The 24,279-nt window shown below is 28.0% G+C and overlaps 4 protein-coding genes across 13 annotated transcripts in view; 3 read left to right on the top strand and 1 right to left on the bottom strand.

Moving 5' to 3' along the window:
* The first annotated feature begins 339 nt into the window (after positions 1–339).
* On the top strand, positions 340–2,122 carry LOC122713598 (protein MAK16 homolog). The gene is made up of 7 exons (XM_043934201.1): positions 340–586; positions 647–693; positions 760–903; positions 1,023–1,335; positions 1,431–1,676; positions 1,763–1,840; positions 1,923–2,122. The coding sequence occupies exons 1-7, from the start codon at positions 572–574 to the stop codon at positions 2,049–2,051; spliced, it is 972 nt and encodes a 323-aa protein (XP_043790136.1). The 5' UTR covers positions 340–571; the 3' UTR covers positions 2,052–2,122.
* Positions 2,123–2,261: 139 nt separating this feature from the next.
* Positions 2,262–4,772, top strand: LOC122713653 (post-GPI attachment to proteins factor 2-like). 2 transcript variants are annotated; one of them, XM_043934315.1, is made up of 5 exons: positions 2,262–2,371; positions 3,368–3,682; positions 3,777–4,044; positions 4,160–4,357; positions 4,447–4,772. In XM_043934315.1, exons 2-5 carry the CDS (start codon positions 3,518–3,520, stop codon positions 4,578–4,580), a joined length of 765 nt encoding a protein of 254 aa, XP_043790250.1. In that variant the 5' UTR covers positions 2,262–2,371; positions 3,368–3,517; the 3' UTR covers positions 4,581–4,772. The 2 variants fall into 2 exon arrangements, with proteins under 2 accessions (XP_043790250.1, XP_043790261.1); XM_043934326.1 differs by lacking the exon at positions 2,262–2,371 and adding an exon at positions 2,796–2,914.
* Positions 4,773–10,995: 6,223 nt separating this feature from the next.
* Positions 10,996–22,037, bottom strand: LOC122713801 (integrator complex subunit 12-like). Of its 2 annotated transcripts, XM_043934579.1 has the most exons (5): positions 21,525–22,037; positions 21,324–21,438; positions 12,518–14,818; positions 11,537–11,855; positions 10,996–11,224 (listed from the first exon to the last, which is right to left on the bottom strand). In XM_043934579.1, the coding sequence occupies exons 3-5, from the start codon at positions 12,941–12,943 to the stop codon at positions 11,079–11,081; spliced, it is 891 nt and encodes a 296-aa protein (XP_043790514.1). In that variant the 5' UTR covers positions 12,944–14,818; positions 21,324–21,438; positions 21,525–22,037; the 3' UTR covers positions 10,996–11,078. The 2 variants fall into 2 exon arrangements, 1 of the variants encoding a protein (XP_043790514.1); XR_006346526.1 differs by lacking the exons at positions 10,996–11,224; positions 11,537–11,855; positions 21,324–21,438; positions 21,525–22,037 and adding an exon at positions 21,140–21,237 and having other exon boundaries at positions 12,962–14,818.
* LOC122713346 (protein scalloped) overlaps positions 21,449–24,279 on the top strand; it is a 179,095-nt gene continuing 176,264 nt past the window's right edge. For 2 of the 8 annotated variants that reach the window (XM_043933718.1, XM_043933735.1), the window contains exon 1: positions 22,223–23,429. Coding sequence is in view for 1 of the 8 variants with exons in the window: in XM_043933778.1 (XP_043789713.1) it covers positions 23,405–23,429 (25 nt within the window). In the remaining 7 variants the exon portion in view is untranslated. Of the gene's footprint in view, positions 21,577–22,222; positions 23,430–24,279 lie in introns of those variants that run through there. The other 6 variants (XM_043933726.1, XM_043933768.1, XM_043933744.1 and 3 more) reach the window with 6 other exon arrangements.

Genomic DNA, 24,279 nt, shown 5'->3' on the forward strand with positions numbered 1-24,279 from the left:
ATGACATCTCGTATTTTACGTTTACATGTCAGAAATAAATATATATAAGGAGAACAAATAATAGGAAAAAAACAGAGATAAGGAATCAGCGCCATCTTTAGAGTGCCATAAATGATATAAGATAAGAAAGGATAACACATCCAGAAAAAGAATAGAAATGGCATAAGACTTAGCTGTCAACATCATTTCTTAAATATTGTACCTTATTGTATCGAATATTGTATTTTCAAAAAAATATTTTTGAAATATTTATTCAAAAGATGGCAAAAATCAATTCTATTTTATCTCTGTCTTTTTTTTATTATTTGTTTTTTTGTGTTTTTCTTTCTTTTCTCTATCTTTGTTTTTGGTTTCATTTTGATTTTAGAGATAATGCTGATTTCACAATTTTTATTCTACCTTTCTCTCATAATTTTTTTCTTTCTAAGATTTTATCAATTTACCGCTAGATGTCACACAGTGTTCCATTTAATTAGCAGATTCAATATAACCTATAATGTTAAAAAATCTTTGAAACACGTGTGTTTTTTATATAATATTTATAAAATATATTTATAAAATATAAGACAAAATGCAACACGACGATGTGAGTATATTATTTATATTTATATTAAATATTGATATTTTATGTAATAAATTGTTGTAGGTTGTATGGAGTGTTATTAATAAATCTTTTTGTTCTTTCAAAGTAAAGTACGTATAAATTGGAAAATACAAAAATAATTTTTCATAATTTAATGTTATACTTCATTTTTGTAGTACTAAAACACAGAAGTTTTGTCGTAACGAATATAATCTTACGGGATTATGCAGTAGAGCATCATGTCCTCTTGCAAATAGTCAATATGCAACAATTAGGGAAGAAAATGGTATAATTTATTTATATATGAGAACAGCGGAAAGGTAAAAATTTATTATTTAATATAATATAAATTATAATATAATATAAATTATAATATAATATAATAGAAATTAAATTTTCTAAAAATTATGTAATAAACTATAACATACATTTTTTTCAGAGTACACTTTCCAAAAAATGCATGGGAAAAGGTAAAGCTATCTAGGAATTTTGAAAAAGCAATACATCAAATTAATGAAAATTTGCTCTATTGGCCTGGTTTTTTAAAAGCAAAATGTAAACAAAGATTTGTGAAAATTACACAATATCTCATACGTATGAGAAAAATAAGATTAAGAAGGCAAAAACAAATTATACCAATTCAAAGGAAAATTGAAAGAAGAGAAAGACGTAGGGAAGAAAAAGCTCTTATAGCTGCAAGATTAGAAAAATCAATAGAAAAACAATTAATGGAGAGATTAAAACAAGGCATGGTAAATATTTTTTTTTATTATAATTATTTATATAAGTATTTTTGAGTTTAATGAGTCTAAATGAGTCTAAGAAACTTATAATTTTTTTTTTTCAGTATAATGATATTTACAATTTTCCACAAAAAGTATTTGACAAAGCTGTAGAAGCTGTAGAAGTTGAAGGTGAAAGTGAAAATGAAGAAGAAGAAGAAGAAGAAAAAGAACTACAAATTGAGAGAGAGGTAGAATTACAATTGGAAGCAGATGAAAGAGAAAGAGAAACAAATGAACCTTATTTTGTAGAAGCAGAAACTGATGAAGAAGATGATGACAATGATTTTAATATTGAAAAAGTATCTATGGTAATTTATGTTCTTCATTTAAATATAGATTGTAATTTTTTGTATTCTCTTAATACATGTATATATATTAATTGATTTATTAACAGGATCAGGATAGTGATTCAGGACATAAAGAGGAAATCGAATTGTCTGACAATTTTATATCTGACACGAGTGATATTGAAGTAATGAATATTATATATTATATAATTTATATTTATTCTTATTTATAATTCAATTTTTTCTAAAATTATTGTTTTATTATAGGATACAGTATCTATATTAGATAAAAAAGCAAAGAAATCAATTATCAAGAAAGCAAAATTACAAAAGAAAACCCGTCCAAAAGTCGAAATTGAATACGAAATGGAGGAAGAACCGCGTGAAAGAGTTTGAATATAATAGATCTTTAATTAGGATAATTGTAATTATATTTTTAATAAAATTACAAATTATTTTACAATTTATAAGTTATTCCCTTTTTTAATTTTTGCTTTAATTTTTATTATAGTTTATCTATTATTTTTTTAATTTTTAGTGTAATAATTTTTAGATAATTGATTCATAAGTTCATTTTTTTTAAAAATGAAAAAAATTTGAAGTTGGCGCTAATATGAAATACATGCATTAGAAACATTTATACAGACCATAGATGGCATTTCTTTGAACAGAAATTCACAAACTAGCAGACGATACGTTTATACACAAGGAATAAGGTAAATTCTCTCGATTTTCTGCATGAAGATCATAAATGAATATGAATGAACAAATCATTGTTAACAGAATATTAATTTGAATAAATTATTATTCATTCGAAATTGTGACATGCTATTAAATTTCTTTCTTTTTTATATATATTATTGGAAAGTTATTTAATTGTTCGCATATATTATATATTCTGTTTATCTTTTATACTGATTTGAATTTCGAAACATTTTTACTATTTTAAACAAGAAATAAGATTTTAATTATTTGTTAAATCAGTTAACAACCTAACTGTTAAATCTATTACATAGATATAACCATTTTAGTAAAGTATCTCATATAATTTAAAGAAAAGAAGATAAAAAGAAAATATTTATTGGCAAGTTTTTAATTAATTAATAAAATTTCGTATCAATTTATAACATAAATAAAATTCAATCATAGTTATAAATTCTGTGCAAAAGTGTTAAATGTGATAATAAATCACTTCCAGGCAAATGTCACGAACATCGTGTTACCCGTGACAGTGCCTTTGTTTGCTATAAATAGAAAAAGTAGGTTATCCACAAAATCAATTCTGAAAATAGAGTAATTAAGTTAAATATGTTTGTTATTTTGTGTATGAAATTTATAAACAAAGATTTAATATATTGCAGTTTTGATTGCTTTTGGAAAAATATTTTTATTTTATTTCATAAATGCGTTTTAATATAACATATTTGTTTTAATTATTTAATAAAAAATGAAATAAATACATAATAAATAACATGTTTATTATAAATAAAACTTTTGATGAATATATAATTGTAATGTACTAATACTTAATGTACTAATACTGATCATACTGTTTAATATTCTAATAAATATTATAGTGTGAATTTTATATAGTAATGATATATATGATATGTTATAAAATAATATATGGGAATAAAATAAAATATAGATTATATTTTAATACATTTTTATAATGTTTTTTCATTTTACTAATGTAACATTTTTTGTTACAGGCATATTATGAAATTTTTAAAGAAACTTTTTAACATTTTTAATAAAAATTGAAAGGTGCAAATGATCCTAATGTAGACTGATTTAGATTTTATATCTTTAAATCTTTTTATTTTGTGCTTAAATGCCAAATTTTATTACATAATTTCACAATGGAATTAAACAATGTAGGAAACAATAAAAGTTCCATACATGTGGCAATATCATTCAAAAAATTATGTATAGCAACGGTATCTTTACCTCTTGTTACACTTTTAGTGTGTTTTATTACTGCATATATCTTCCAACAAGATGATATTCATGAAACACATTGTAGAGTATGTAAAATATATATATTTATTATTTTTTAAATTATTTAAATTATTTTAAATATATTTAATTTATTATTTTTTAAAATATTTTTACTTTTAGGTTTATAATGTACTTCCATCAATCTCAGCTATTACTGGTATATCTCCTCAAAGATATTTATGGCGCATAAGTATAGCATTACATATAGGTCCTCGTCTAATTATTGCTAGTGTATATCATTCATATTATTATAAAATACTCAAGACAATTGAAGATGTACCATCTAAAATCATGGGATGTAGACTTTTAAATCTATGTTATTGGTTAAGTATTGCAGAAGTGGCAGCTTTATGTGGTGTTACATATATTTCTAACAGAGAAAATTATTGTGAGTACTAATATAATATAATATATATTAATTAAAACTATAGTATTACTTTAATAATATAATTAATTCTATAATTCATAATTATAGAAATTGATAAATATTATTTATTTTTTAGCTGTGCATGAAAAAATTTTCATTGCCTTTATGATTAGTTCTTTAACATATATGTTAACAGCAGTGAGATTAGGTCGTCTCATAACACCAAATGCACAAAGTCTTCAGTACAAACAGGCACTTTTTATAACTAGTCTTGTTAGTACAGTTGGACTTATTATTTTCTTCTTAAAACACAGGTTATTATGTCATGATCTAGGTAAGAAAAATTATATTTTTTAATTAAACTTAATTGTAATAATATGTATAAAATATATATAAAATCTATTATAATCTTTTTTTTAATAGCATTTAGCTGGTTTTCCTTATGTGAATATGTGATTGCTTCTGCAAATATGGGTTTTCATGTGACCGTAATTCTAGATTTTCCCAAGGAGCAATTGATTGTTGGAAATGGTTTACCTTCCTTAAAGGTGGATTAACTTATAATATTTTGTACTCATTATTATCTTTTTATTGTCATCAAAGTGCCTACTGCCACTGTCTGGAAGTGCTATTGCCAAAAATGATAAAGAAAATAATATTATATATTATATATAACTGAGTATCCACTGATTGGTAAATATTTATTAATATTATTTGTAAATATTTATATATTATATTATATATTATGAATGAAATCAAAAATTTAATAAAATCAAATATTAAAAAAATTGTCTCATTAAAAAAAAAGCAAATATAAAATTCATATTAAAATTGTTATAATTTTTTTTAACTTAAGCTGAATAATTCTATATTTATCGAATCTCAATTTTTAAAAATATTTTTAAAAATATTTATTTGACACATATTTATTTGATTAAATATTATTTAAATAGATTTTCTTTATTATATTTATAAAAAATATTTTATATATTTGGTGGATACACAGTTTAAAGCACAATATCTTTTTTATTTATTAGCATTATTATTAAGAATTTTGATGTAATAATACTCATTTTATTCAATGTATGCTTTGCATAATGCAAAAATTTAAGATATTTTTATCCTAGTATTTCTTAGTCATTAATGATTTATTTATTATATTTATTATAAGTCATCTTTCAATAGTTCTTATATGAAAAAGCACAATTAAAAATAAAAGATAAAAAAAAAAAAATTTTAAAAAATCTAGCGCTTCCAAAGTATGGCACTGGTATCTTCCCAGGCAATGAGAAAAAAAATCTTTAATGGCCTTTTAGGTAGTGGAAACTTGTAGTGATACAAGACAAATATGTATCCTACATACAAACAATATTCAATATAAAAACTTAGAATAATGGAATTTCATATTTAATTTCTATGTCTCAATTTAAATAAGGAAAGAATTAGTATTAGCATAAAGTAAAGAATTGTGACATGTTAGCTATAAATTAAGAATAACTAATTTATCTATAAATTATAAATTGTTTTTTTGAAAGTTCTTTACAAAGTGAGAAATCTAGTCGGTAATTATTTCTAGTCGTTTTATAAATCTTTTTTTTTTATCTGTTTTAAAATATTATCATTATTACGTCGGACTATTTGACGCATTGTTAGCATGTAGGATGCATTTACATTAACGTGTCTTTCGTCTTTAATGAGGATACGTTCATGGAATAAATGTACGTAATAATTTAAGATAAAGTAGAAATATTATTCATTATTGTACAGTTGTAATAACATCAATATATTTTATGTTTGGATAATACATGGAATCGCATATTATATAAAAATGAAGAAAAGAAATTTTATGCACCAAAAAAAAAAAAAAAGAAATAAATTATTGATAGTTACATAATACATGGATTATAGCAATATTATGTTATGAATATGATTATTGTTTATGTTTATATATGTAGCATACAAGTTTTTAAGTGCAATACGATTGGCATTTCGATTGGCATTTCGATAATTACAATGAAAATAGACGAGGATATTCAAACAGAAATCTATAATTATCTTATGACATACATATATTCTTGACCAAAGCATGAATGTGTTACGTCCAAAAATCACGGAGCAAATTGACGAAGATAATTCAAATAACTATTTGTATTAAATTTTATAATCAAATTCATGTTCTCTTTAAAGGTATTCGCATTAATATTTCACACAAAATATTAAATAAGAAAAAAGAATATTTGTGATAAAGCACACTGCTATAGTTACTGGAATTAGTTTTATAAATCCTTGACATTATATATAACGCTAAAAGGACAACAGATGAACAAAATCATCATCATGTTCTTAAAAAAAATGTATGTATTTACATGGCATGTATTTTCATATAAGAAATTTTTATTCTTTTACATTGTTTTTAATATTTTTTTGATAACATACAATCATCTATGTTTCTCTGTATACATTTACAATAAACTATTAAGCAAAATTCCTTTGTTGGAATACATGAAATGATCATTAAATTCAGTTTTCAAGTGTTCAGAAGCATATAAAAAACAAATCGCATACAATCAAACATATCTTGATGATTCCATTGTAATACAAAATCAAGCGTTTATACTCGTTATATAGAAATAATTGCGAATTATTATGAATTAATTGATCGACACCAAACATTAAAATCCGTGCCAAGTGATGTATTAAAGATACTATGATGTATCTGTCATTGGCATCATCTCATCCATGATGATCCATAGATTTAAATCTAACAGAATATCTTTAATGAATCACTTATTTCTTATATTCTTAACTATTTTTATGATGATATTCGTTTATAATTTTATTTGATCTGAATATATTTCAAAATTAAACGAGTTTCTATATCTATAACTATCTGCTATTTGATGCACATAGATAAAATATATACTGCTATATATGTATTATTATATTAGTACATTGTCTTAAGAGACAATCGCAAAAATAGTTCATTTTATAATGTACAAGAGATTTAAAAAAAGATGTGATAATTATTTGATTTTTTGTTTGGAAATTTAAATAATATAATAATTTTACATAAAAGAATTCTATTTTCAATATTTATGTTTAGGTTAGGAAAATTTAATCATTTATAAAAATCGTAATAAATTCGTTATGTATTTAATAAAAATAATATCAGTAACGAAGTATTTCTTCAATTTATATATGTTTATCAAATTGCTTGCATAATGTTTAAATTGAAAGATCTATCTATCGATCTGAATATTATTGTAATAATTTGAGACTATTACGATTATGATAAATCGATAATTTTACAATACATTTTAGGCTCTTCATTTAATCATACAAATATAATCAATATAAATAAATTTTAATTTTTGTAATATTTTGAATTGAATTATATCGTATTATAAATTTTCATATTGACGTTAATAGATTAATTTTATATTTTCATATTATTAAATTACAGAAGAAATAATTGCATAACTGTATTAAAGTTACATTATTATTCGAACAATTATTAAAAATTTTATAGCGATAATTACAAATAGAACGTGTATTATAAATGTACGTTTATATAATATTATTTGTTCAAAATTTTTTCCAAACAATTAATCAAAATTTTCATCTCGAAATATCTTGTATATTCACAAATATATACAAAAGATTAATACATACATTTAAATAATAATAAATTGTATCCACTTGTTGTTCACCTCGGTAAATGATTTTATAGAAAGCTTGTACATAACTTATTATTATTAAAACTTATTATATAAAATCGCGTTCGATTTCCAACGAACGATTAATTCGTGGCTGATCTAGAACGATTTATGTAAAGTAGTGTGTAGTTTGTAGTTCGATGTCAGAGCATGATGCGCTGATGAGATGCAATATTGAGTCAACCTTGACATGTGTCAGAATCTTTATTTAATTGATGTCGGCCATTTGGCACGATATCACTGTCATGAATTAGGCTGTACGTCACCTTGCGCCGTTCGAACAACAGATTTATTATGTAAAGTAGTTCAAATTAGGTTCTGGAGCAGAGTGATACCATACCATATATGTATGTATATGGTATGATTATAATGATTATACATACATATATTAAAAAAAATTCATATTATTGCACTTTGCTCCTTATGTACATAAAGCAAATGCTACATATATACAATTCAAAATACCGAAAAGACAGTGAAAAAATCTTTTTATTGCAAATAATAGTGAAATTGACGAAAGTTAATAATCGATGACAGGGAATATTCTAACCTAGAAGATTAAAAATTTTAATTTTGGATCATATTTTTAAAATATTTGCATAATATATTATAATACATTTGATATATATGTGAATTTGCAATAAATTAGACTTAAATGAAGAGAAATTTTGCTCAAAATGGCATTTTTCAAATTGGCGGTTCTTGATACTTTTCAAATATGCGTTTTTAATACGCATATAAAAAAATATAAAGATCTTGTTATTTTTTAAATTAAAATTGAATTATTGGCAATATAAAAAGACACTATGTTAACAACATTATTTTGTGTTATTTAATCTAGTTTGAAAAATATTCGAACTTTTTTAGAATAAAAAAAAAATAAATATTTTATTTACGCCATAGATATTCAAATTGTTTATGCAAATAGAGCAACTTTTATATTGATGATAATAAATTTAAAAAAAATTCAAACTTAAAAAAAATATTAAAAAAAAATCAATATAATCAATATAAAAATTATTAATGTATACTTTTTTTTACGTGCCAAAAAATGGTCATTTAGATTAGAATATTCCTTTATATTTGTATTTAAAGCTTAAGAAAGAGGATACGAAAAATATCTTCTCTCTCCGAGATTTTAGACGTATATATATTATTCATTTAATTTCTCTAATGCATGCACGCACATTATAGTAATTTCGAAATGAGCTTTTAACTACTCGACCACACAATTTATAGCGGGTATTAAGGATCTCGTATTTAAAAAGGTTGAATTTGTCGTAATAACGATAAAGGAAGTTAGGAAACTTTTATCATGATAACATTTTCACGTTAACATTTTCAGAATAACTAAAGAGAGAACTAGAGAGAAACTACAATGAAATTAACTAAAATATTTTCTCTATGCTTTATTTTTAGAATTATATTTGAGCTATATATATTTTTAAGAATAACAAAATTTATTTGTGAATCCGTATTTTACTTGTACAGTTATTTATAAATAAGATGTACGTATATATTTTTTTCTCGTTGAATTTTATGAAAAATAATTTAAAAAATTTGTATATTCGATTGAAGATTTGAATTAGCAATAAGTGTCGAAGTTATCGAACAGCATATCGATTCTACAGAATTCTCGAAACTTCGACTCCTAAGAATCAGTGAAATTATTCTTGTAATTCGCGACATATTGAAATGTATGTTTCATCAATTTTCTCTTTCTCGATGTATGAATCATTTAAACGATTGACAATTCTGTGATAATCGGCACAAATTGTATGATAACATAACTTTTATGTTTGTATAGTACATTTTCTTAAAGTATACGTATAGTGTCTAGTTATATAAAAATATTTAAAAAATTAGCAATAATTTATTTATATTTTTTTCTTCGAGATTTTTCACCAATTATTTTTGCATGATATTTCGTTTTATATGTAACATTACAGAATTCAGAATTCTTGTTCTTGTGGGATCTTGATCTCGTGAAGTCGCCATCTTACAAAAATTTATAACTATTTGTTACACCAAAAAATTAAACTTTTTTTTTAAATTTCTCGATTATAATTTCTGCATTTTGATGATAGAATTATTTAAAAAAATATATATTTTGAATAATCTAATCTACATTAGTATATATTCACGATTGAATTGTGTAAGACAAGATTAGGTCATACTCGAAAATATCAATAGAATTGGGTCATATAGAATCCTTTTGTATTTTGTCATTCGTTATTATATTTTTTCCATTTATAAAATTATACATTATCGTCCAAAATTGTTAATAATAGATTGCAAAAAAATAACAAAAACATTACTTTCGTGTAAACAATAGGTTAACTTATTATATTTTTAATTAAATATATTTCACGTATAACTATATATAATATAATCAGTTCTCAAAAAATACGTAAAAATATCATTAAAAAAAGTTTAAAAATCTTCGAGCACTTATGAACGATAATGTATATCTCGTATACGAAAGAATTAATATATCGAACGACAATACGAAACGAAAGATTCGTTATGAAGCAAAAGGTGTGCACTTCTGTGCAATCTTATGGCGCTTCACGTGTGTTACGCTCGATCTTCACTGGTATATACGCACGAAAGTCAATTAGAGCGAAAGTGATCGAGCATCGACTAAAACTTCGGCATGGCTGCCGAAGGTAATTGAACTCGGTTGACCTTAATAGAGAGAAGTGAGAAAACCGAACGATACGTCTGACGATGACAGATACGATACATCTTATAAATGAGGCAAAAGTAGAGGGGTTGAATGAACGAGGCGATGAAACCACGTCTTTTTATTTCAGTTATTAAGTTCACTTTCGAAAGGCTTGTTGGTATGGTTTAATGTAACGAGCAACATCTGTAATCGGCTTAAATAAGATACTATCCTGTACCACTGTGATTGAAGTGTTTAGAATGAAGTTATGTAGTGTGTAACTGTGTGGATTTGTTTGAAAGAATAGACGTATTTGGAGATGGGTTTTCCATTGTACATATATATGTAATTAAATAATAAAACCTAATGTGCATGTACCTACTCTTAGTGTGTTGAATTATTGTTTTTTTTTTGGTGATCATTATTTTCTTTTAATTTTAACAAATTTTTGCATATGAAAGATATAATTAGAAGTGATGCGTAGATAAAATTTATCAAGTGTATTTTTACATAGTTAATTTAAAATATAATTTTTATTTAATTATTTTAATAAAGTATTTTTGATCAACGAGAGAAATTTCTCGGATGAATTGAATTTATTTTTGTATTTATTATATATATATATATATAAATTTAAATGCTTGGTATTATTAATACATAGTAAGTAATATTTATTTTATAATAGGACGTGTGACTGAAAGTTTCGAACCGATTCGTTTTCTCAATTGACTCGACGATGATGTCCTCGTCTTGTGATTTGAATGAAAATTACTTTTTGCAATTATAGCATTTTCACCAATGTTTCTTTGTAAAACATCTAAATTTACAAATAGTCTCTATTACATCCGAAAATTAAAAGTAGAAAATTATACACTGCGAATCAAAAATTTGAAATCAGTTATACATATTTCCTACAAAAATTCTAAAAATTTAAAAAAAAGTCAAGCCATAATAGATATCGATTAACGAATAGAAGATGTAAAATAAATAAAATCGTTATTGAAAAGTCGTTAAAGAATTAATAATAAAATCAGCAACAAACTTGAGATACTTGATTAATTGAATTGAAAATATGATTTCAAACTTTTGACAGATGGTGCAAACGTGCATAACAATGACATAAATTTACCAGACGAAGTTTGATCAACGATTCCAGTTTCATTCTTCATATTTCCATTCAATTTCACTAACTTGTTCATCTTTGTGGAAGCTTCTTTGGGTTTTCCCTCGTCATTGGTCAGACGAGACCTTTTCACTTTCTTTTCATCGAAGGCGATGACAGAGTTTACGGAAGAAGTGTCCATGCATTTTCTACACCTCCACACGATTCTTGGATCATAGACGTCGATATCGACGACAGGGGGTTGATGGCACAAGGGATGATAGACTTCTTGACATTCTTGACACTCCAACAATATCAATGGTCCTAGCTTTGCCCCGTTACAGATCTTTCGTTACAAGCAAAAATCAAATTAGACATATTAAATCTTGTAAAATAAAATATGAAATTAAAAATAAATTTAGAAATTGGAAAAGAGATATTTTAAACTTATAAAAAACTACGAAATTGGAGTAAATAATAGAAATATTAGTAAAAAAAAAAAAAACTGGAAACTAAAGAAGTTAAAATATTTCTATTATATAACATTGAATATAATTGTTTTATTTCTTTAAAGTAGATTTTAAAGTATATGGATTTTTAGTCCAAGATCATCTGAAATATAAATAACAATTACAAGATGAGTTTTTTTTAAATTATGAATACACATATTTCATATACACAATATTATAATAATATGGAATATAGTAAGTAACAGAAGATATAAACTGAACTTAGTTTTTTCAAAATAATCTTGATTTTGATATGTTGTGGAGCTCATTTTTTTATTTATATATTTTGATATCAAGAATTTTTATTATTTTTTGAAATAAATTTTTAACATCCTAGATACATACATATCTCTCTTTCTTGCACTTTCTCTCAAGCTAACTTTTGTTTACAAAAAAATGTTTATTACATAATTAACCAGAAAGGAGAAAAATGATGGATGTCATTAAAATTGTACAATATTATAATTTATAATTTACTTTACTAAAATATCACCAAAACCTTGCACAATAATCCATCTCCAGATCCTTCATCAGGGATGGATATTCTCGGGATGTCTCCTTTCTCGCTGCAATCCTCAACATCCGTCGTATCAATTATTTTCATCAGTTTCCAATTATTCTCTGTCGTCGTGTTATCATTATTTCCAAAAATCAACTGACTTCCGGTTTTCTTCGAGGCGATGTTCCTTTTCCGCGAGGACGTTTCCGATCTTTCGTTTGATTTCCCGTAGATTTTCGTATTTTGCAAAAATTTCTTTGGCATCCTCGCCATCAAAGTTTTGTCAAATCCATACCTTCTTTCGATGAACGTATCGAGCATTTTACGAAGTTTTTCTGTGCTGTCGTCTTCCGTTGAATGTAGAAGCGCTAACGCGTTGAAAAAATCTTCGTCTATATCGGATGCATCTTCCGTATCCTCGTACATTGTGAGCTATTTTTATTTTTCAACTTTTTATTTCTTTTTTAAAAAGAGGGGGAGAAGAGTTTACACGTCGGATAAAATTCTTCAGGCAAATTATGAAATATCGTCGAATGAAATGTGAAATATGAAAGAATGAACGAATAAAAGAAGCGGCATTGATTTAATTCTTGAATGTCATATTAAGTCATTTAGATTCGATTCAATCCTGTTCAATCATTTTTATATGCTATAATCAATAATTTTTATAAAAAAAAGTAATATTGCTTGATAAAGTGGAAACAAATAACCTTATCCTAATAAATTAACCAAAAAAAAAGATTATACCTTAACAGAGCTGTAAAAAAAAATTCAAAATGAGATGTTTCCTTACCGTCTCTCTAATAATGTACAAATTTCAAATTTTCAAGGAAAAATTTAATTATCTCTATAATCTGGAAAATAGTGTTAAAAAAATTAGCACCGAAGGTGAGCGCGTTCGATTATACGAATAGTAACGATACTAATACAAACTTGAGATGGACGTGCATTGTGAAATATGCCGAAGGAAAGTAGTTGATATTTATCAACTTGAGTATCGACTTGCCTGCCGATTGTAACATCGATAAAATTGCATCGATGCGCTATTGTTTTCCAAGAGAACTGACAAGCTGCCAATCGGTTTACTGCAGTTATACAGGGTGTTAAGAAATGCGTGATATATTTTTCGAAGAATTGATTCTATCTCTTTGCTATCCTATGTCGAATTAGTCTCATATTATTTCATTTCATTCGATTCTCTTCTATTGTAATATGTATAAAATATAGAATGCTTCAAACAATTATAAAACTTTTGTATAAATATATTAAATTTTTTATTATTTAGAAAAAATAAATAATCTAATCAACCAAATGTATTATTCTTGTTAACTAATAATTTTTAAGATTCCACATAAAAAATATTAATTTAATAATTATTTATTCATGCACACACAACTTTCAAATCCTCTTTTAATTTCACTCTCAAACTCTCAAACATTCACTCTCTCCATTTTAGAAATTAACAAAGAATAAATAATCGATCATTGTAATAATCGAGATTACAATCGAAAATATTTGAAAGAACGAGTCCTCTTAAAATCTCTCGATATCCGCAAAACTCTCGAAACTCCCACCCTTCAAAATAGTCGAGACACCGCGAGACGCCGATCTCGCATCCGATCTCGTTCGAACAGAACTCGAGTGGGAGGAAGGGTGGAGGGAGAGAGGATGACTCGGGCAAACTCGACGAAGAAGACGTAGGAAGCGTAAACGTCTAAGGAAAGGAGGCAAAAGGGGACGGGGAGAAACGCGTAGCTCACCTGGCATACCAGCAGAGTATCGCGACACATTTTGATCGAATTCTTCTCGAGGTCGAGGAATGCCGGTATCTCCGGTAGATATTATTACATATTTAGGTGGAACGGTGCGCTCTCCCGGAGGTAATACACTTAGACGTATTCTCTCTCGGTTTGCGCCTCGATGTCGATGTGTTGGTGACGTAGCGTGGTACATGGGTATTGGTGGGCGAAAGTGGGGGATCGTGAATGGTGGGGATAGTGGAACCGGAGGATATGTATCTAGCTTTACTCTCGCGCACACCGGCTCTCTCTATAACCGTGCCTCTGCCCCGACCTCGAAGGATCGCAGTTCTGCGCGATATCCTGCATATCTCGGCATACCGTCCTCGTCGTTTCCGACATTGTTCCCCGGCCCCGGCCCCGACCCCGGTGTCCTGGCTCCAGCTCCCGATCCAACGGCGAATAATCCTACTCGTTCGACGTCTACCGGGCCCGGCTTCTCAGCTGGATTCCACTCGATTCTGGTACCGTGCTTGCAGCACTGAGGAACCATTCCCACTGTCTGTAATTGAATAATAATTGAATGGTTTTTCGGTACGAACGAACCTGTCTGGGGAGCTTTCAGTTAAGATTGATATTCAATTATGATAAGATATTAGAAGATGCTTTTAATCCGTTAAGAGGTTATGTCATACGTATGTGGATATATGCATATTTGATCAAAATTATTAATTTACAGGAAAGAGGATATTTTTATTATATAAATTATTATATGTTATTATATTATATAAATTATTATATTATTTTATTATTATTATTATTATTCATATAATATGTTATTATTATATATTATATTTTGTATTAACTATATTATACCAATCTTGTTTTCAATCTTTTTAGGTTAACAACATGTTAGATATAATAATAATATATGAGGAAAATTTCATATTATTGTGAAATGCATTTTCAATGATGAAAGATTAAAGCAAAAGTAATATGTTAAAAGTCGTAATGTATTATTTCTTCGTTTTCTTCGTTGAATTTGTTTGTTTGTTTGCATGAAGAAGTTAATGTTGGAAAGAGATAAGAGAAAAAACTTCCGGTATTTTATTAAAAATTTATCTATACATAGAAAAGAAAATATTGCATTTTCTTACATTTGATATATCAAAGTTATTGCAAAATCTATGTAAATATATGTAAGTATATTTAAAATATATACATAATAAATTTAAATTATTAATAGAACGATATAAACCTTTGATTTTCTCGTCTATATAATATTGGCAGAAAATTATAGAGATATCATAGGAGTATATGTATATCGAATTAATGCTTTACTTGATATATTGGTTGAAATCAATAAATGTAATTAATAACAACGGTTTCACGGTTCAAATACTTGTAATTACAGTGAAATGAGAATTTATATGTTTATCTCATAAAATTAAATAAAGTAGTCAAAATAATAAATTAATATGTAAATAAAATTTTAGTTAAAATTAATATATCGAAAATTATATAATAAATAGATCGTTTTAAATCATTCATTAGCATAAACAATATTATCGAAAAGTATGAGATTATTCATGGTAGTAATTTTTTTGTTGCATTATCTCGACGATAATATTTTCATATTTGATTATTTTTTTATTGCAAGTTTTACGACGCTTTCCTCGCTTTTCTCGACGATTTTGTTATTTAAAAAGAAAGAGCTATTTTCGATCCATTCCAACGACGAACGTTCGCATCACCTCATAAAGTTCGAAAACATTTCTTATAAACGGGAGATGTTTCGCGGGGGTGAGATTCCTAACGGAGCTTATCACAGGGAAGATTTACTTGCACGAACGACAAGCTACAAAAGTATTAAAATATCGCGTGAACGGTGCATTCAAGGAATTCTCGTATCGTGTCCGTGGAACAGGGATGCTTTTATAAAATGTTACTTTTTCCTTAAGTCTTTTAAGATTTATTTATACGAAATAAATTTCGAAACATTATAAGTATTTTTTATAATCTATTTTAATTCTGTTTTTATTATTTATACATTTAGAAATTTCTTTATTATTTTTAATGAAAATATTTTTTTTACAGCGAGATTTTAATTGAATTGAGAAGAAAATAGAAATATAAATACATGGTAATATTGTTCATGATTATTTAAATTGTGTCAAATACTAAATTTATTATATATGTTATGTTATGTTATATATTATGTGTTAACATGGATTCCAAATTATGTTTGTTGTAAAATATTGTTTGTATAAATTACATTCATAATTTCACAAATACTAAATACCAAACATTGCTAAATCTAATTTTTTTCAAAATTAATTAATATTAAAATAAAAAAAAAATCATTCTAAATAATTTTTAAATAATTATATTGCATCATTTGATAGAATAAATCTTATAATGTAACTAATACTAAAATATAATTTTATAATTTCTATTATTGATTAAAGATCAAAGGTCCTTGAAATGTTACGATTTCGATAATAATTGTTCCCCAAACGCGATATCCACGATATAATCTGGCCATTGTCGCGACGTAGCAAATCTAAGTAGAAACTGGAATTGGCCAGCTTCTGTGTCCTGCGGTGCAGTTTCAAACAATGCAGGAACAATAGGTGCAACTTTCGTGAAATGATAATTTCAAGTTTGCTCTAGTTTCGACTTAATAAGTTTATATAACAAGTATTCAACTTTCAAATTTGCGTGCGAGAAGAGATTTACTATGATATAATGGATTGTGATAAGAATAAATTAAAATAGGCTCGTTAATTTTATTTACTAATTGAAATACATGAAACATTGCATAATATGAAACTTAAGAAACTCAAAATTTAAAAAAAAGACAATAATGTTGTACAAGATGTCCAAATTTATTTCTAAATCTATAAATTATTTGTAAATTACATGTATAAAAAATAATTCAGACAATAATTGAATGATTTTCAAAGAGATATAATTTGGTATAATTAATTTTTTTTTTAAATGAAAAAAGAATAAAGATTTTATAAAAATAATATATTTATGTATTTATAAATGGAATCATATAATTTTTAATAATTGACGCAAAAAAAAATATTGAATTTATAAAATAATAATTTTGCAATTTTATAGTATTTTATTTGAATAAAAAATAAAAATTTCTTTTTTAGAAAACTTTTATGAGTGATTGTATATACTACTTTTCAATTATATATAATGTTATATTAAGCTTTATTATTAATAAATCTATAAAAATTTATCTTTAATAGTAATATTTATATAGACATTAAATATTATCACTCTTTAAAAATGACTTATTTATTCGTTTGAATGTCTATTGTGATAGTTCACTGTGTAATAGGAACTTCACAATGGTTAATTTACGACGTTGCAAATTTTTTTGCAACTGTCAAATGTAGTCAATAATGTCAATGAACTTTTACGGAAATATTGGTTTGAAATATATATTTTGCAATAATTAATTAAAAATGCATTGTTATATATTATCTTTCAATATAGTGCATTATTATAATCATGTGTATGAGATTCCATTTAATTTATATATAAAATCGAAGATAAATAATAAATAAAGCTTAATTTTTATTATTTATTATTTATTATTTATATTTTTATTATTTATTATTACATGTAATAAGTACATAATAATGCAAATATTTTTTACGATTTATTTATTATTTTATCATATCTTAAATAAAAATATAATTTTAAATTAATTTTATGAAATTAACTAAAATAAATTGTTTAATTGATAAAACATGAAAAATTTATTTTTCAAATATTATTGTAATTAATTTGTATATAATTTACTACAGCAATCGCATTATAATCATAGAAATAATAATTTCTTTTATGATCATTGTCACTGTTTCGCTAGCTTAAAATTAGAGCTTTAGATTTGATAGCATGAGCATTGTCGAAAGTTTTACGATTTGATGACTATTGACATTAAGGACACAATATACTAATCGTGCCGCATATGTTCCCATTGAAATAGCTCAAATAAATAGAAATCATGAGAAGAAAGATAATTGTTAATTTGATCGTTATAAAAAAATTTATAGGAAACAACAAAATATTGTATATTTTAATAATTATTATTATAATTAATTATGAAAAAAAGAAAATAATAAAAAAATTAATGAAAAAATTAAAAAAATATATTTTCCAATATTGTTTAATTTACAAATAATTTATTTTTATAATTATAATTATATATATTTTAAAAATATTATAAATATATATTTATAATATTTTTAATTTTATATTTATATATTTTTAATAATAATAATAATAAATATTTAATTACATATTTTTATGTTTGAAATATTCATATATATAACTATAAAAAAATAGTTTACATAGTTAAAAGTTTTATTCAACATTTCATTTAAATTCACGCTATTTATAAATGACATCTTATATGTATATTAATACGAAGTTTATTCAGAAATAACACACAATATGTACATTGGATTAGAAAATTTGAATTTCATTTTAAGCGTAAAGTTTCAAACGTGAAACAAATTTATGAATGCGTAGTGTCGTATATGGTCATACTTTAATCGAGGGTAAAGAGAACTGCGCACAAAATTGCCATAGAACTAACGGAATCGTTTAGTCCGCTCGTCGACATGTCACGAAAATCGAGCGTTAACGTAATTAAGTAATTAAACCTCGCGGGTGAAATCGGACCGTACCTTTCCCATTCAATGTGTCGCGTTCGCTGAAAACCCGCACGAAAACTGCGCGCGTTTCAGCCCCGCGGCGTGGCAGCCTCTGTCACTGTGCACGCTCCGCTACTCTGTGGTCGTTCGTAAACATTTGTCGGGTACAATGTGTCCAACTGACAAAAGGAGCTTGTGCAGTACAGCGCGCGCGTTTAAAAGCATTAATTACGACCGCTTTTGTCTCTCTGCAAAAGGCACGCTTTGAACGTCATTTTGATACGTGACATTTGATTTCACGAACGTTTTGTCATGTTTAAAATCGGCCCGATAAACGCGTGTACACGCGTCGAACAACACAGACAACTTTCAACCTATCAACGGTTCAGAAAACATAATATTCTTTATTTTCTTTTTCACGCGACTTTGTACATTGTTTTTAATGGTTACGCCAAATGTTCCGTGTGTGAAAAATGTATAAGTAAACGTAAATATTGTGTAATAATTCTCTTATATCGTTTATTCTTTTTATGCAATTATAATTATCGTTCGAAATTAGTGAAAAAAGTGAAACGAATTAATGGGATATGTGTAAATATATTCATTATTTATATTAATTATAAATTTATTTTTTATTATAGTTATTTTTTACGTTTTTCTACTTTATTGATTTAATGATTTACTAAGTATTTCACATTTAGCAAATATCATTTTAATTTTTATTATTCAAAACACAATTTTATAAAATGATTGTGTTTTATAAAATGATTTAAATATGCCGTTATCATATGCCTTTTATATGCATAAATTAATTGAAATAATAGTTAATAATTTAAATATTTCTCATTTAATCTCATTAATCAAATTTTTATTAAATCTTTATTTATTTTCATAGATTAATACATCCCCTAATAATAATATATTTTTTACGAAAAAATATAAATATAAATACAAAAAATTATACAAAAACATATTGAAAAAAATTATTGTTTTTTTCTGATAAGATTGTATAACAATTGACTTCTGTAGATAAAGTAGAAAGCCGATTATCCGGGCAAGTAGTGAACTGGTTTGATAAATTTTTAACAATATATTCAATTTATTTTTTTTAATAATGATATTAATTATTAAAATACATATCATAAGTGCAAAAAATTTAGATTTAAAAATCTATAAAATTAAATATTAAATGATCAAAAAATATTATAAATTAGACTTATAAAATTATAAATATTAATTTGTTATTTTAATATTATTTAACAATTTTTTCATTTTTAATTAATGCAATCAATTTTGCAGTGAAATTCTTCTCATGATTAATATATATGTGATATAAAATTATATGTATTTATAATTTTTATAACAATCTTAAAAATTAGGATTTCAAATACAATGATTGATGTATTGAATTGAATTACTTGATGTATTGTATTGAATTGAATGTATTGAACTCAATTATGTTAGTAAACATTATTCAAAATCCTTACTATTATATTTTACAAATTATCTATTGAAAATTCCGTACAAGAAAATCTTGAAATCAGAACAAAAGTTACAAAGCGTGATTTTAATGAATAGATTCTAAAATAAATTACTATACAAATATAAAAGAAAAATAATGCGAAGAATGATGAAGGATGAAGAGTCATTTTTCATGAAATGGAGCACGAACGTCACTTGACAATCTTAAAGCAATGCATTTGTTTGGGTCAGTTGTCTCGCATTCAGCTACCATCGGTTAATCCCTAGGATCTGTTAAGTACACAAATGGCCCCAAACAGTCTGCTACCGAAAATGTAAACCATTCACTTTTGTAAGCGAACTAATTTATGTAAACAAACATTAAAACTTACACAATCATCATTATCGCATCGTAAAATAACAGAAACGTAATTGAATCTATTGTAAATATTTAAATAGATAAGCGACTATTATTAAAATGAAATGAATTTTTATTATGAAATATTTTTTACATTGAAAAGCATCTATATTATAAAAATAAAAAAATTTAAAAAGTTAAAAGAATTAAAAAAAAAAGCGTTTCGTACAATACATATGCAATGATTTTGTTTGATATATGTTTAGTATCAAATTGCATGGAAAAAAAATGTATACAAAAGAGAAAAGTGGTCATTTTATGGTCTGTTAGTTCATGCGTTGCCATTTATCAAAAGATTCATTCGAAAAAGCTAAAACGTAACCTCTGAAATTCAACAAGTGCCCCTCAAACTTGAGCGAGAGAGAATAAACGAGTAAGCGAATAACAACATCCAACCTCTATTACGTGCGTGACGCGACTGATCTCCCGTGCGGGGAGTGGGGAGATGACGATCCTGTATGATGCAGTGGGGGTAGATGATCGGTCGAATTCGGTGCAATTCGTACATCGTCGGTTGCGCTCGGCTTCTGGTTTCTCCCGCGGCCGCATAAGCGGTGTCAGCGTGTGCGCAGACCGGCTGCGCAGCAGGCGTGTGCGTTGTCCAGATTCTTTGTGCCATTCCTGGCATACCAAAAACAAGAGTGGTGACTGCGCTCGTATTTACCGGGGTGCAGCCTTGCGCGCTAATATTACTGTGCGAATTTTACCCGTGGTGTAAAGGCCCCGCGCGCGCGCGACGCCACGTCAGCTCGCCCAGTGGTAAGTACATTAAAGAAAATAGTGTCGAAACATCCTCGAAAGAGCGCGTCTATTCGTCCACGCCCGTGTGTCCCAGCGGCGTCGTCTCACACAGGGGCCGCGCACGGAACGGATTCGACAGCAGCGACGACGGCGATATACACACCGTCAGACACGGACAGACGGACAGACAGACGAAAGGGAGTGAGAGACAGAGGGAGCAATAGACGCTTGTGTGAAAGAAAGAGACAAACAGACAAACTGACCGTGCGATAAAGACAAATATTACGGAGGAAAAGGGAACATAGACGCGACATAGTGCGTGAACGTGTATATACGTGTCGACGTTATCCGGTTGATTGTGCTCTGTATCGGTTAAAAATATTACCGATCTCTCGCATATTCCTCGTGTGTCGTGATTGTCAGGTTCGTATTTCCGGTGACCGTGATGTTCGTATTGCTGGCTCCGTGTTGCTGTTAATGATACTCTGTTCCTACTATTGCTATTGAGAGTAAGAAGGAAAGAGCGAGTAAATGTATATGTGAGAGCGAGTAAGAGTATGAGAGAAAGGATAGAAGGAAAAGAGAGGGAGAGAGAAGGAGAGAGAGAATGACAGAGAGTGTGATGAAACGATAGTCGGATCAGTTTGATAAACGAAGAGCTCGAGTTGTGCCGGTCTATCACATCTATCCGTGCGGTCTGGTGGTGCATTGGTGCATCCGTCTTTGTTCGATTGTCGCGTGTTTACGAGCGTTGTGTCAGCTGTGTGTCAAGCGAACGGTTCAGTGTATGTGTGTTACCGAAGCGTGTGCAGTCTCTCTGGCAACGTGTACGGACTCGCTCGCACGGAGACTCGTCGAGGAGGTTAGGACGAAGCGCGATCGGTCGGCGGTGTGCCGGTGGTGGTGGGCTGCGTGCGTTTCCCCGAGGAGAGCGCGCCACGACAGAAACGTGTGCCTCTGCCTAGTGCCTGCGTGCCAGCCCGCTCGCTCACCCGCTTCTGGTGAATTCGTATGGTGAATTATTGATCCGCGGCGGCGTGTGCGTGCGGAAAAACCGCGCGAGTAAAAGAGAGCGATTCACGGTGTATAGGAAAACCGAACGGATAAACGGAGAAAACATTGAAAGAAGACAGTAACTACAAACCGGCTCCCGTTTATACCGGTGTCTTTTGTTTTGAAAACTGTGCGCGCGCGAACACGCACTTCGCATTATACATATATTACGGCTTTTAACAAGCTCTGAAGGTGGAACAGTGGTGGCAGCGACGGATTTTCTTTCCCCTAGGCGAGACCAAGCGAGAAGTGTTCGCACATATTCCATTACTCTCAACGTAACACGCGTCTACGTGTCTCTCCTTTTCTGTCATTCTCTTTCATTCTTCTCCTTTCTCCCTCTTTCCTCTTTCTTTCTCTTTCTATCTATTTCCCTGCTCTTTCTTCACCGCTCTCGCGTGTTATATGTGTTTCTCTCCGTCTCGCTCTGTCTACGTTACCTTCGCCGCGTGTGCGTCAACGAAACTAAACGCGGGAAAAGCTCGGCGCGAAATATATTCGAGGGGAATGTACACGGTGCTTATCGTGAAACGCGGTGCGTTTTCGTTGCTCAACCAGTGAGTGCCTCAGTGTAGAGATACGAGAATACGGGATATTTAGACGGGAAGCCCGTACAAAAGCATGTTGTCGTCGTCGTAAGACGACGACGACGACGGTCGCGACAACGACAACGACAACCATCACGACGATAAACGTTCGAGGAACTTAAACGCGACGCTGTACGCTTTGTCGCGCTCTTTCGAGTCTTGATAATCCAGGACAAGCAAACCCTACCTTCACCACCGCGACTTGGATGGATACTGTGCATTATTTCTGGAGTGAGTTTCTCTTTTAATCATGCGCTTGTGTATGTACGGATATACACTTGCATGGAACTGCGTTTACCGTGTGTTCTGTGTGTATGTATGTGCATATGTGCGTGTATGACATGTGCATATGTGTATATGCACATGTGTGGATGTGATGACGAGTGTCTTGTAATGTGCAGTACCGCGTTGCTGGACTTTTTCTCTCGTGGCTCAACATTGTCGCCGTCGGGACACGCGTTCGTGTAGACAACTTTACGATTATCATTTTATTTTTTCGACCTTTTTTCACTACGTAATATCATTCACAAATATTATGTTACAATTTTTCTTTTAATTTTTAATATTATGAATAGTAAATATAAGAAAAGTCCAATTGGACTTCATTTATATCTATAATAGATAAGGTTAATTTTTTTGAAAAAGTCGGTATATGCAATTATGATTTGTTTGAAATCTCATTTCGCATTTGTATAATAAGAAAAATATCATCGAAGTGACAGTGATTCTAATACTATAACGTTATCACAGTAGGTTATCAAAGTAATTCCACGGTAACATGGTAACACGCCATTACATAAATTTAATCGGATACTTGTTATCGTGGCTAACCGGGTACGACCAGGTACGCTGTTTGGTAAAGATTGTTGCCGTCGATCGTGCATTTCGCATTTCAGTTTGTTAACGTTAACTTTTTTTCTGTCATTGACTTGTTCGTATTTCAATTAGAAACTAGTTAGCTGGAACGTTCGAACGGTAGTTTTCCGCTTTATTGTGATTATAAAGTGAGCGTAATATCGGTTTCATACTTCGCTATTATAAACTTCGTTGCGTATATAACGTTTATGATACGCAATGAGAT

The sequence above is a fragment of the Apis laboriosa genome, unplaced genomic scaffold, assembly GCF_014066325.1.
Source record: "Apis laboriosa isolate Shangri-la unplaced genomic scaffold, ASM1406632v1 scaffold112_cov148, whole genome shotgun sequence".
Classification (NCBI taxonomy): Eukaryota; Metazoa; Arthropoda; class Insecta; order Hymenoptera; family Apidae; genus Apis; species Apis laboriosa.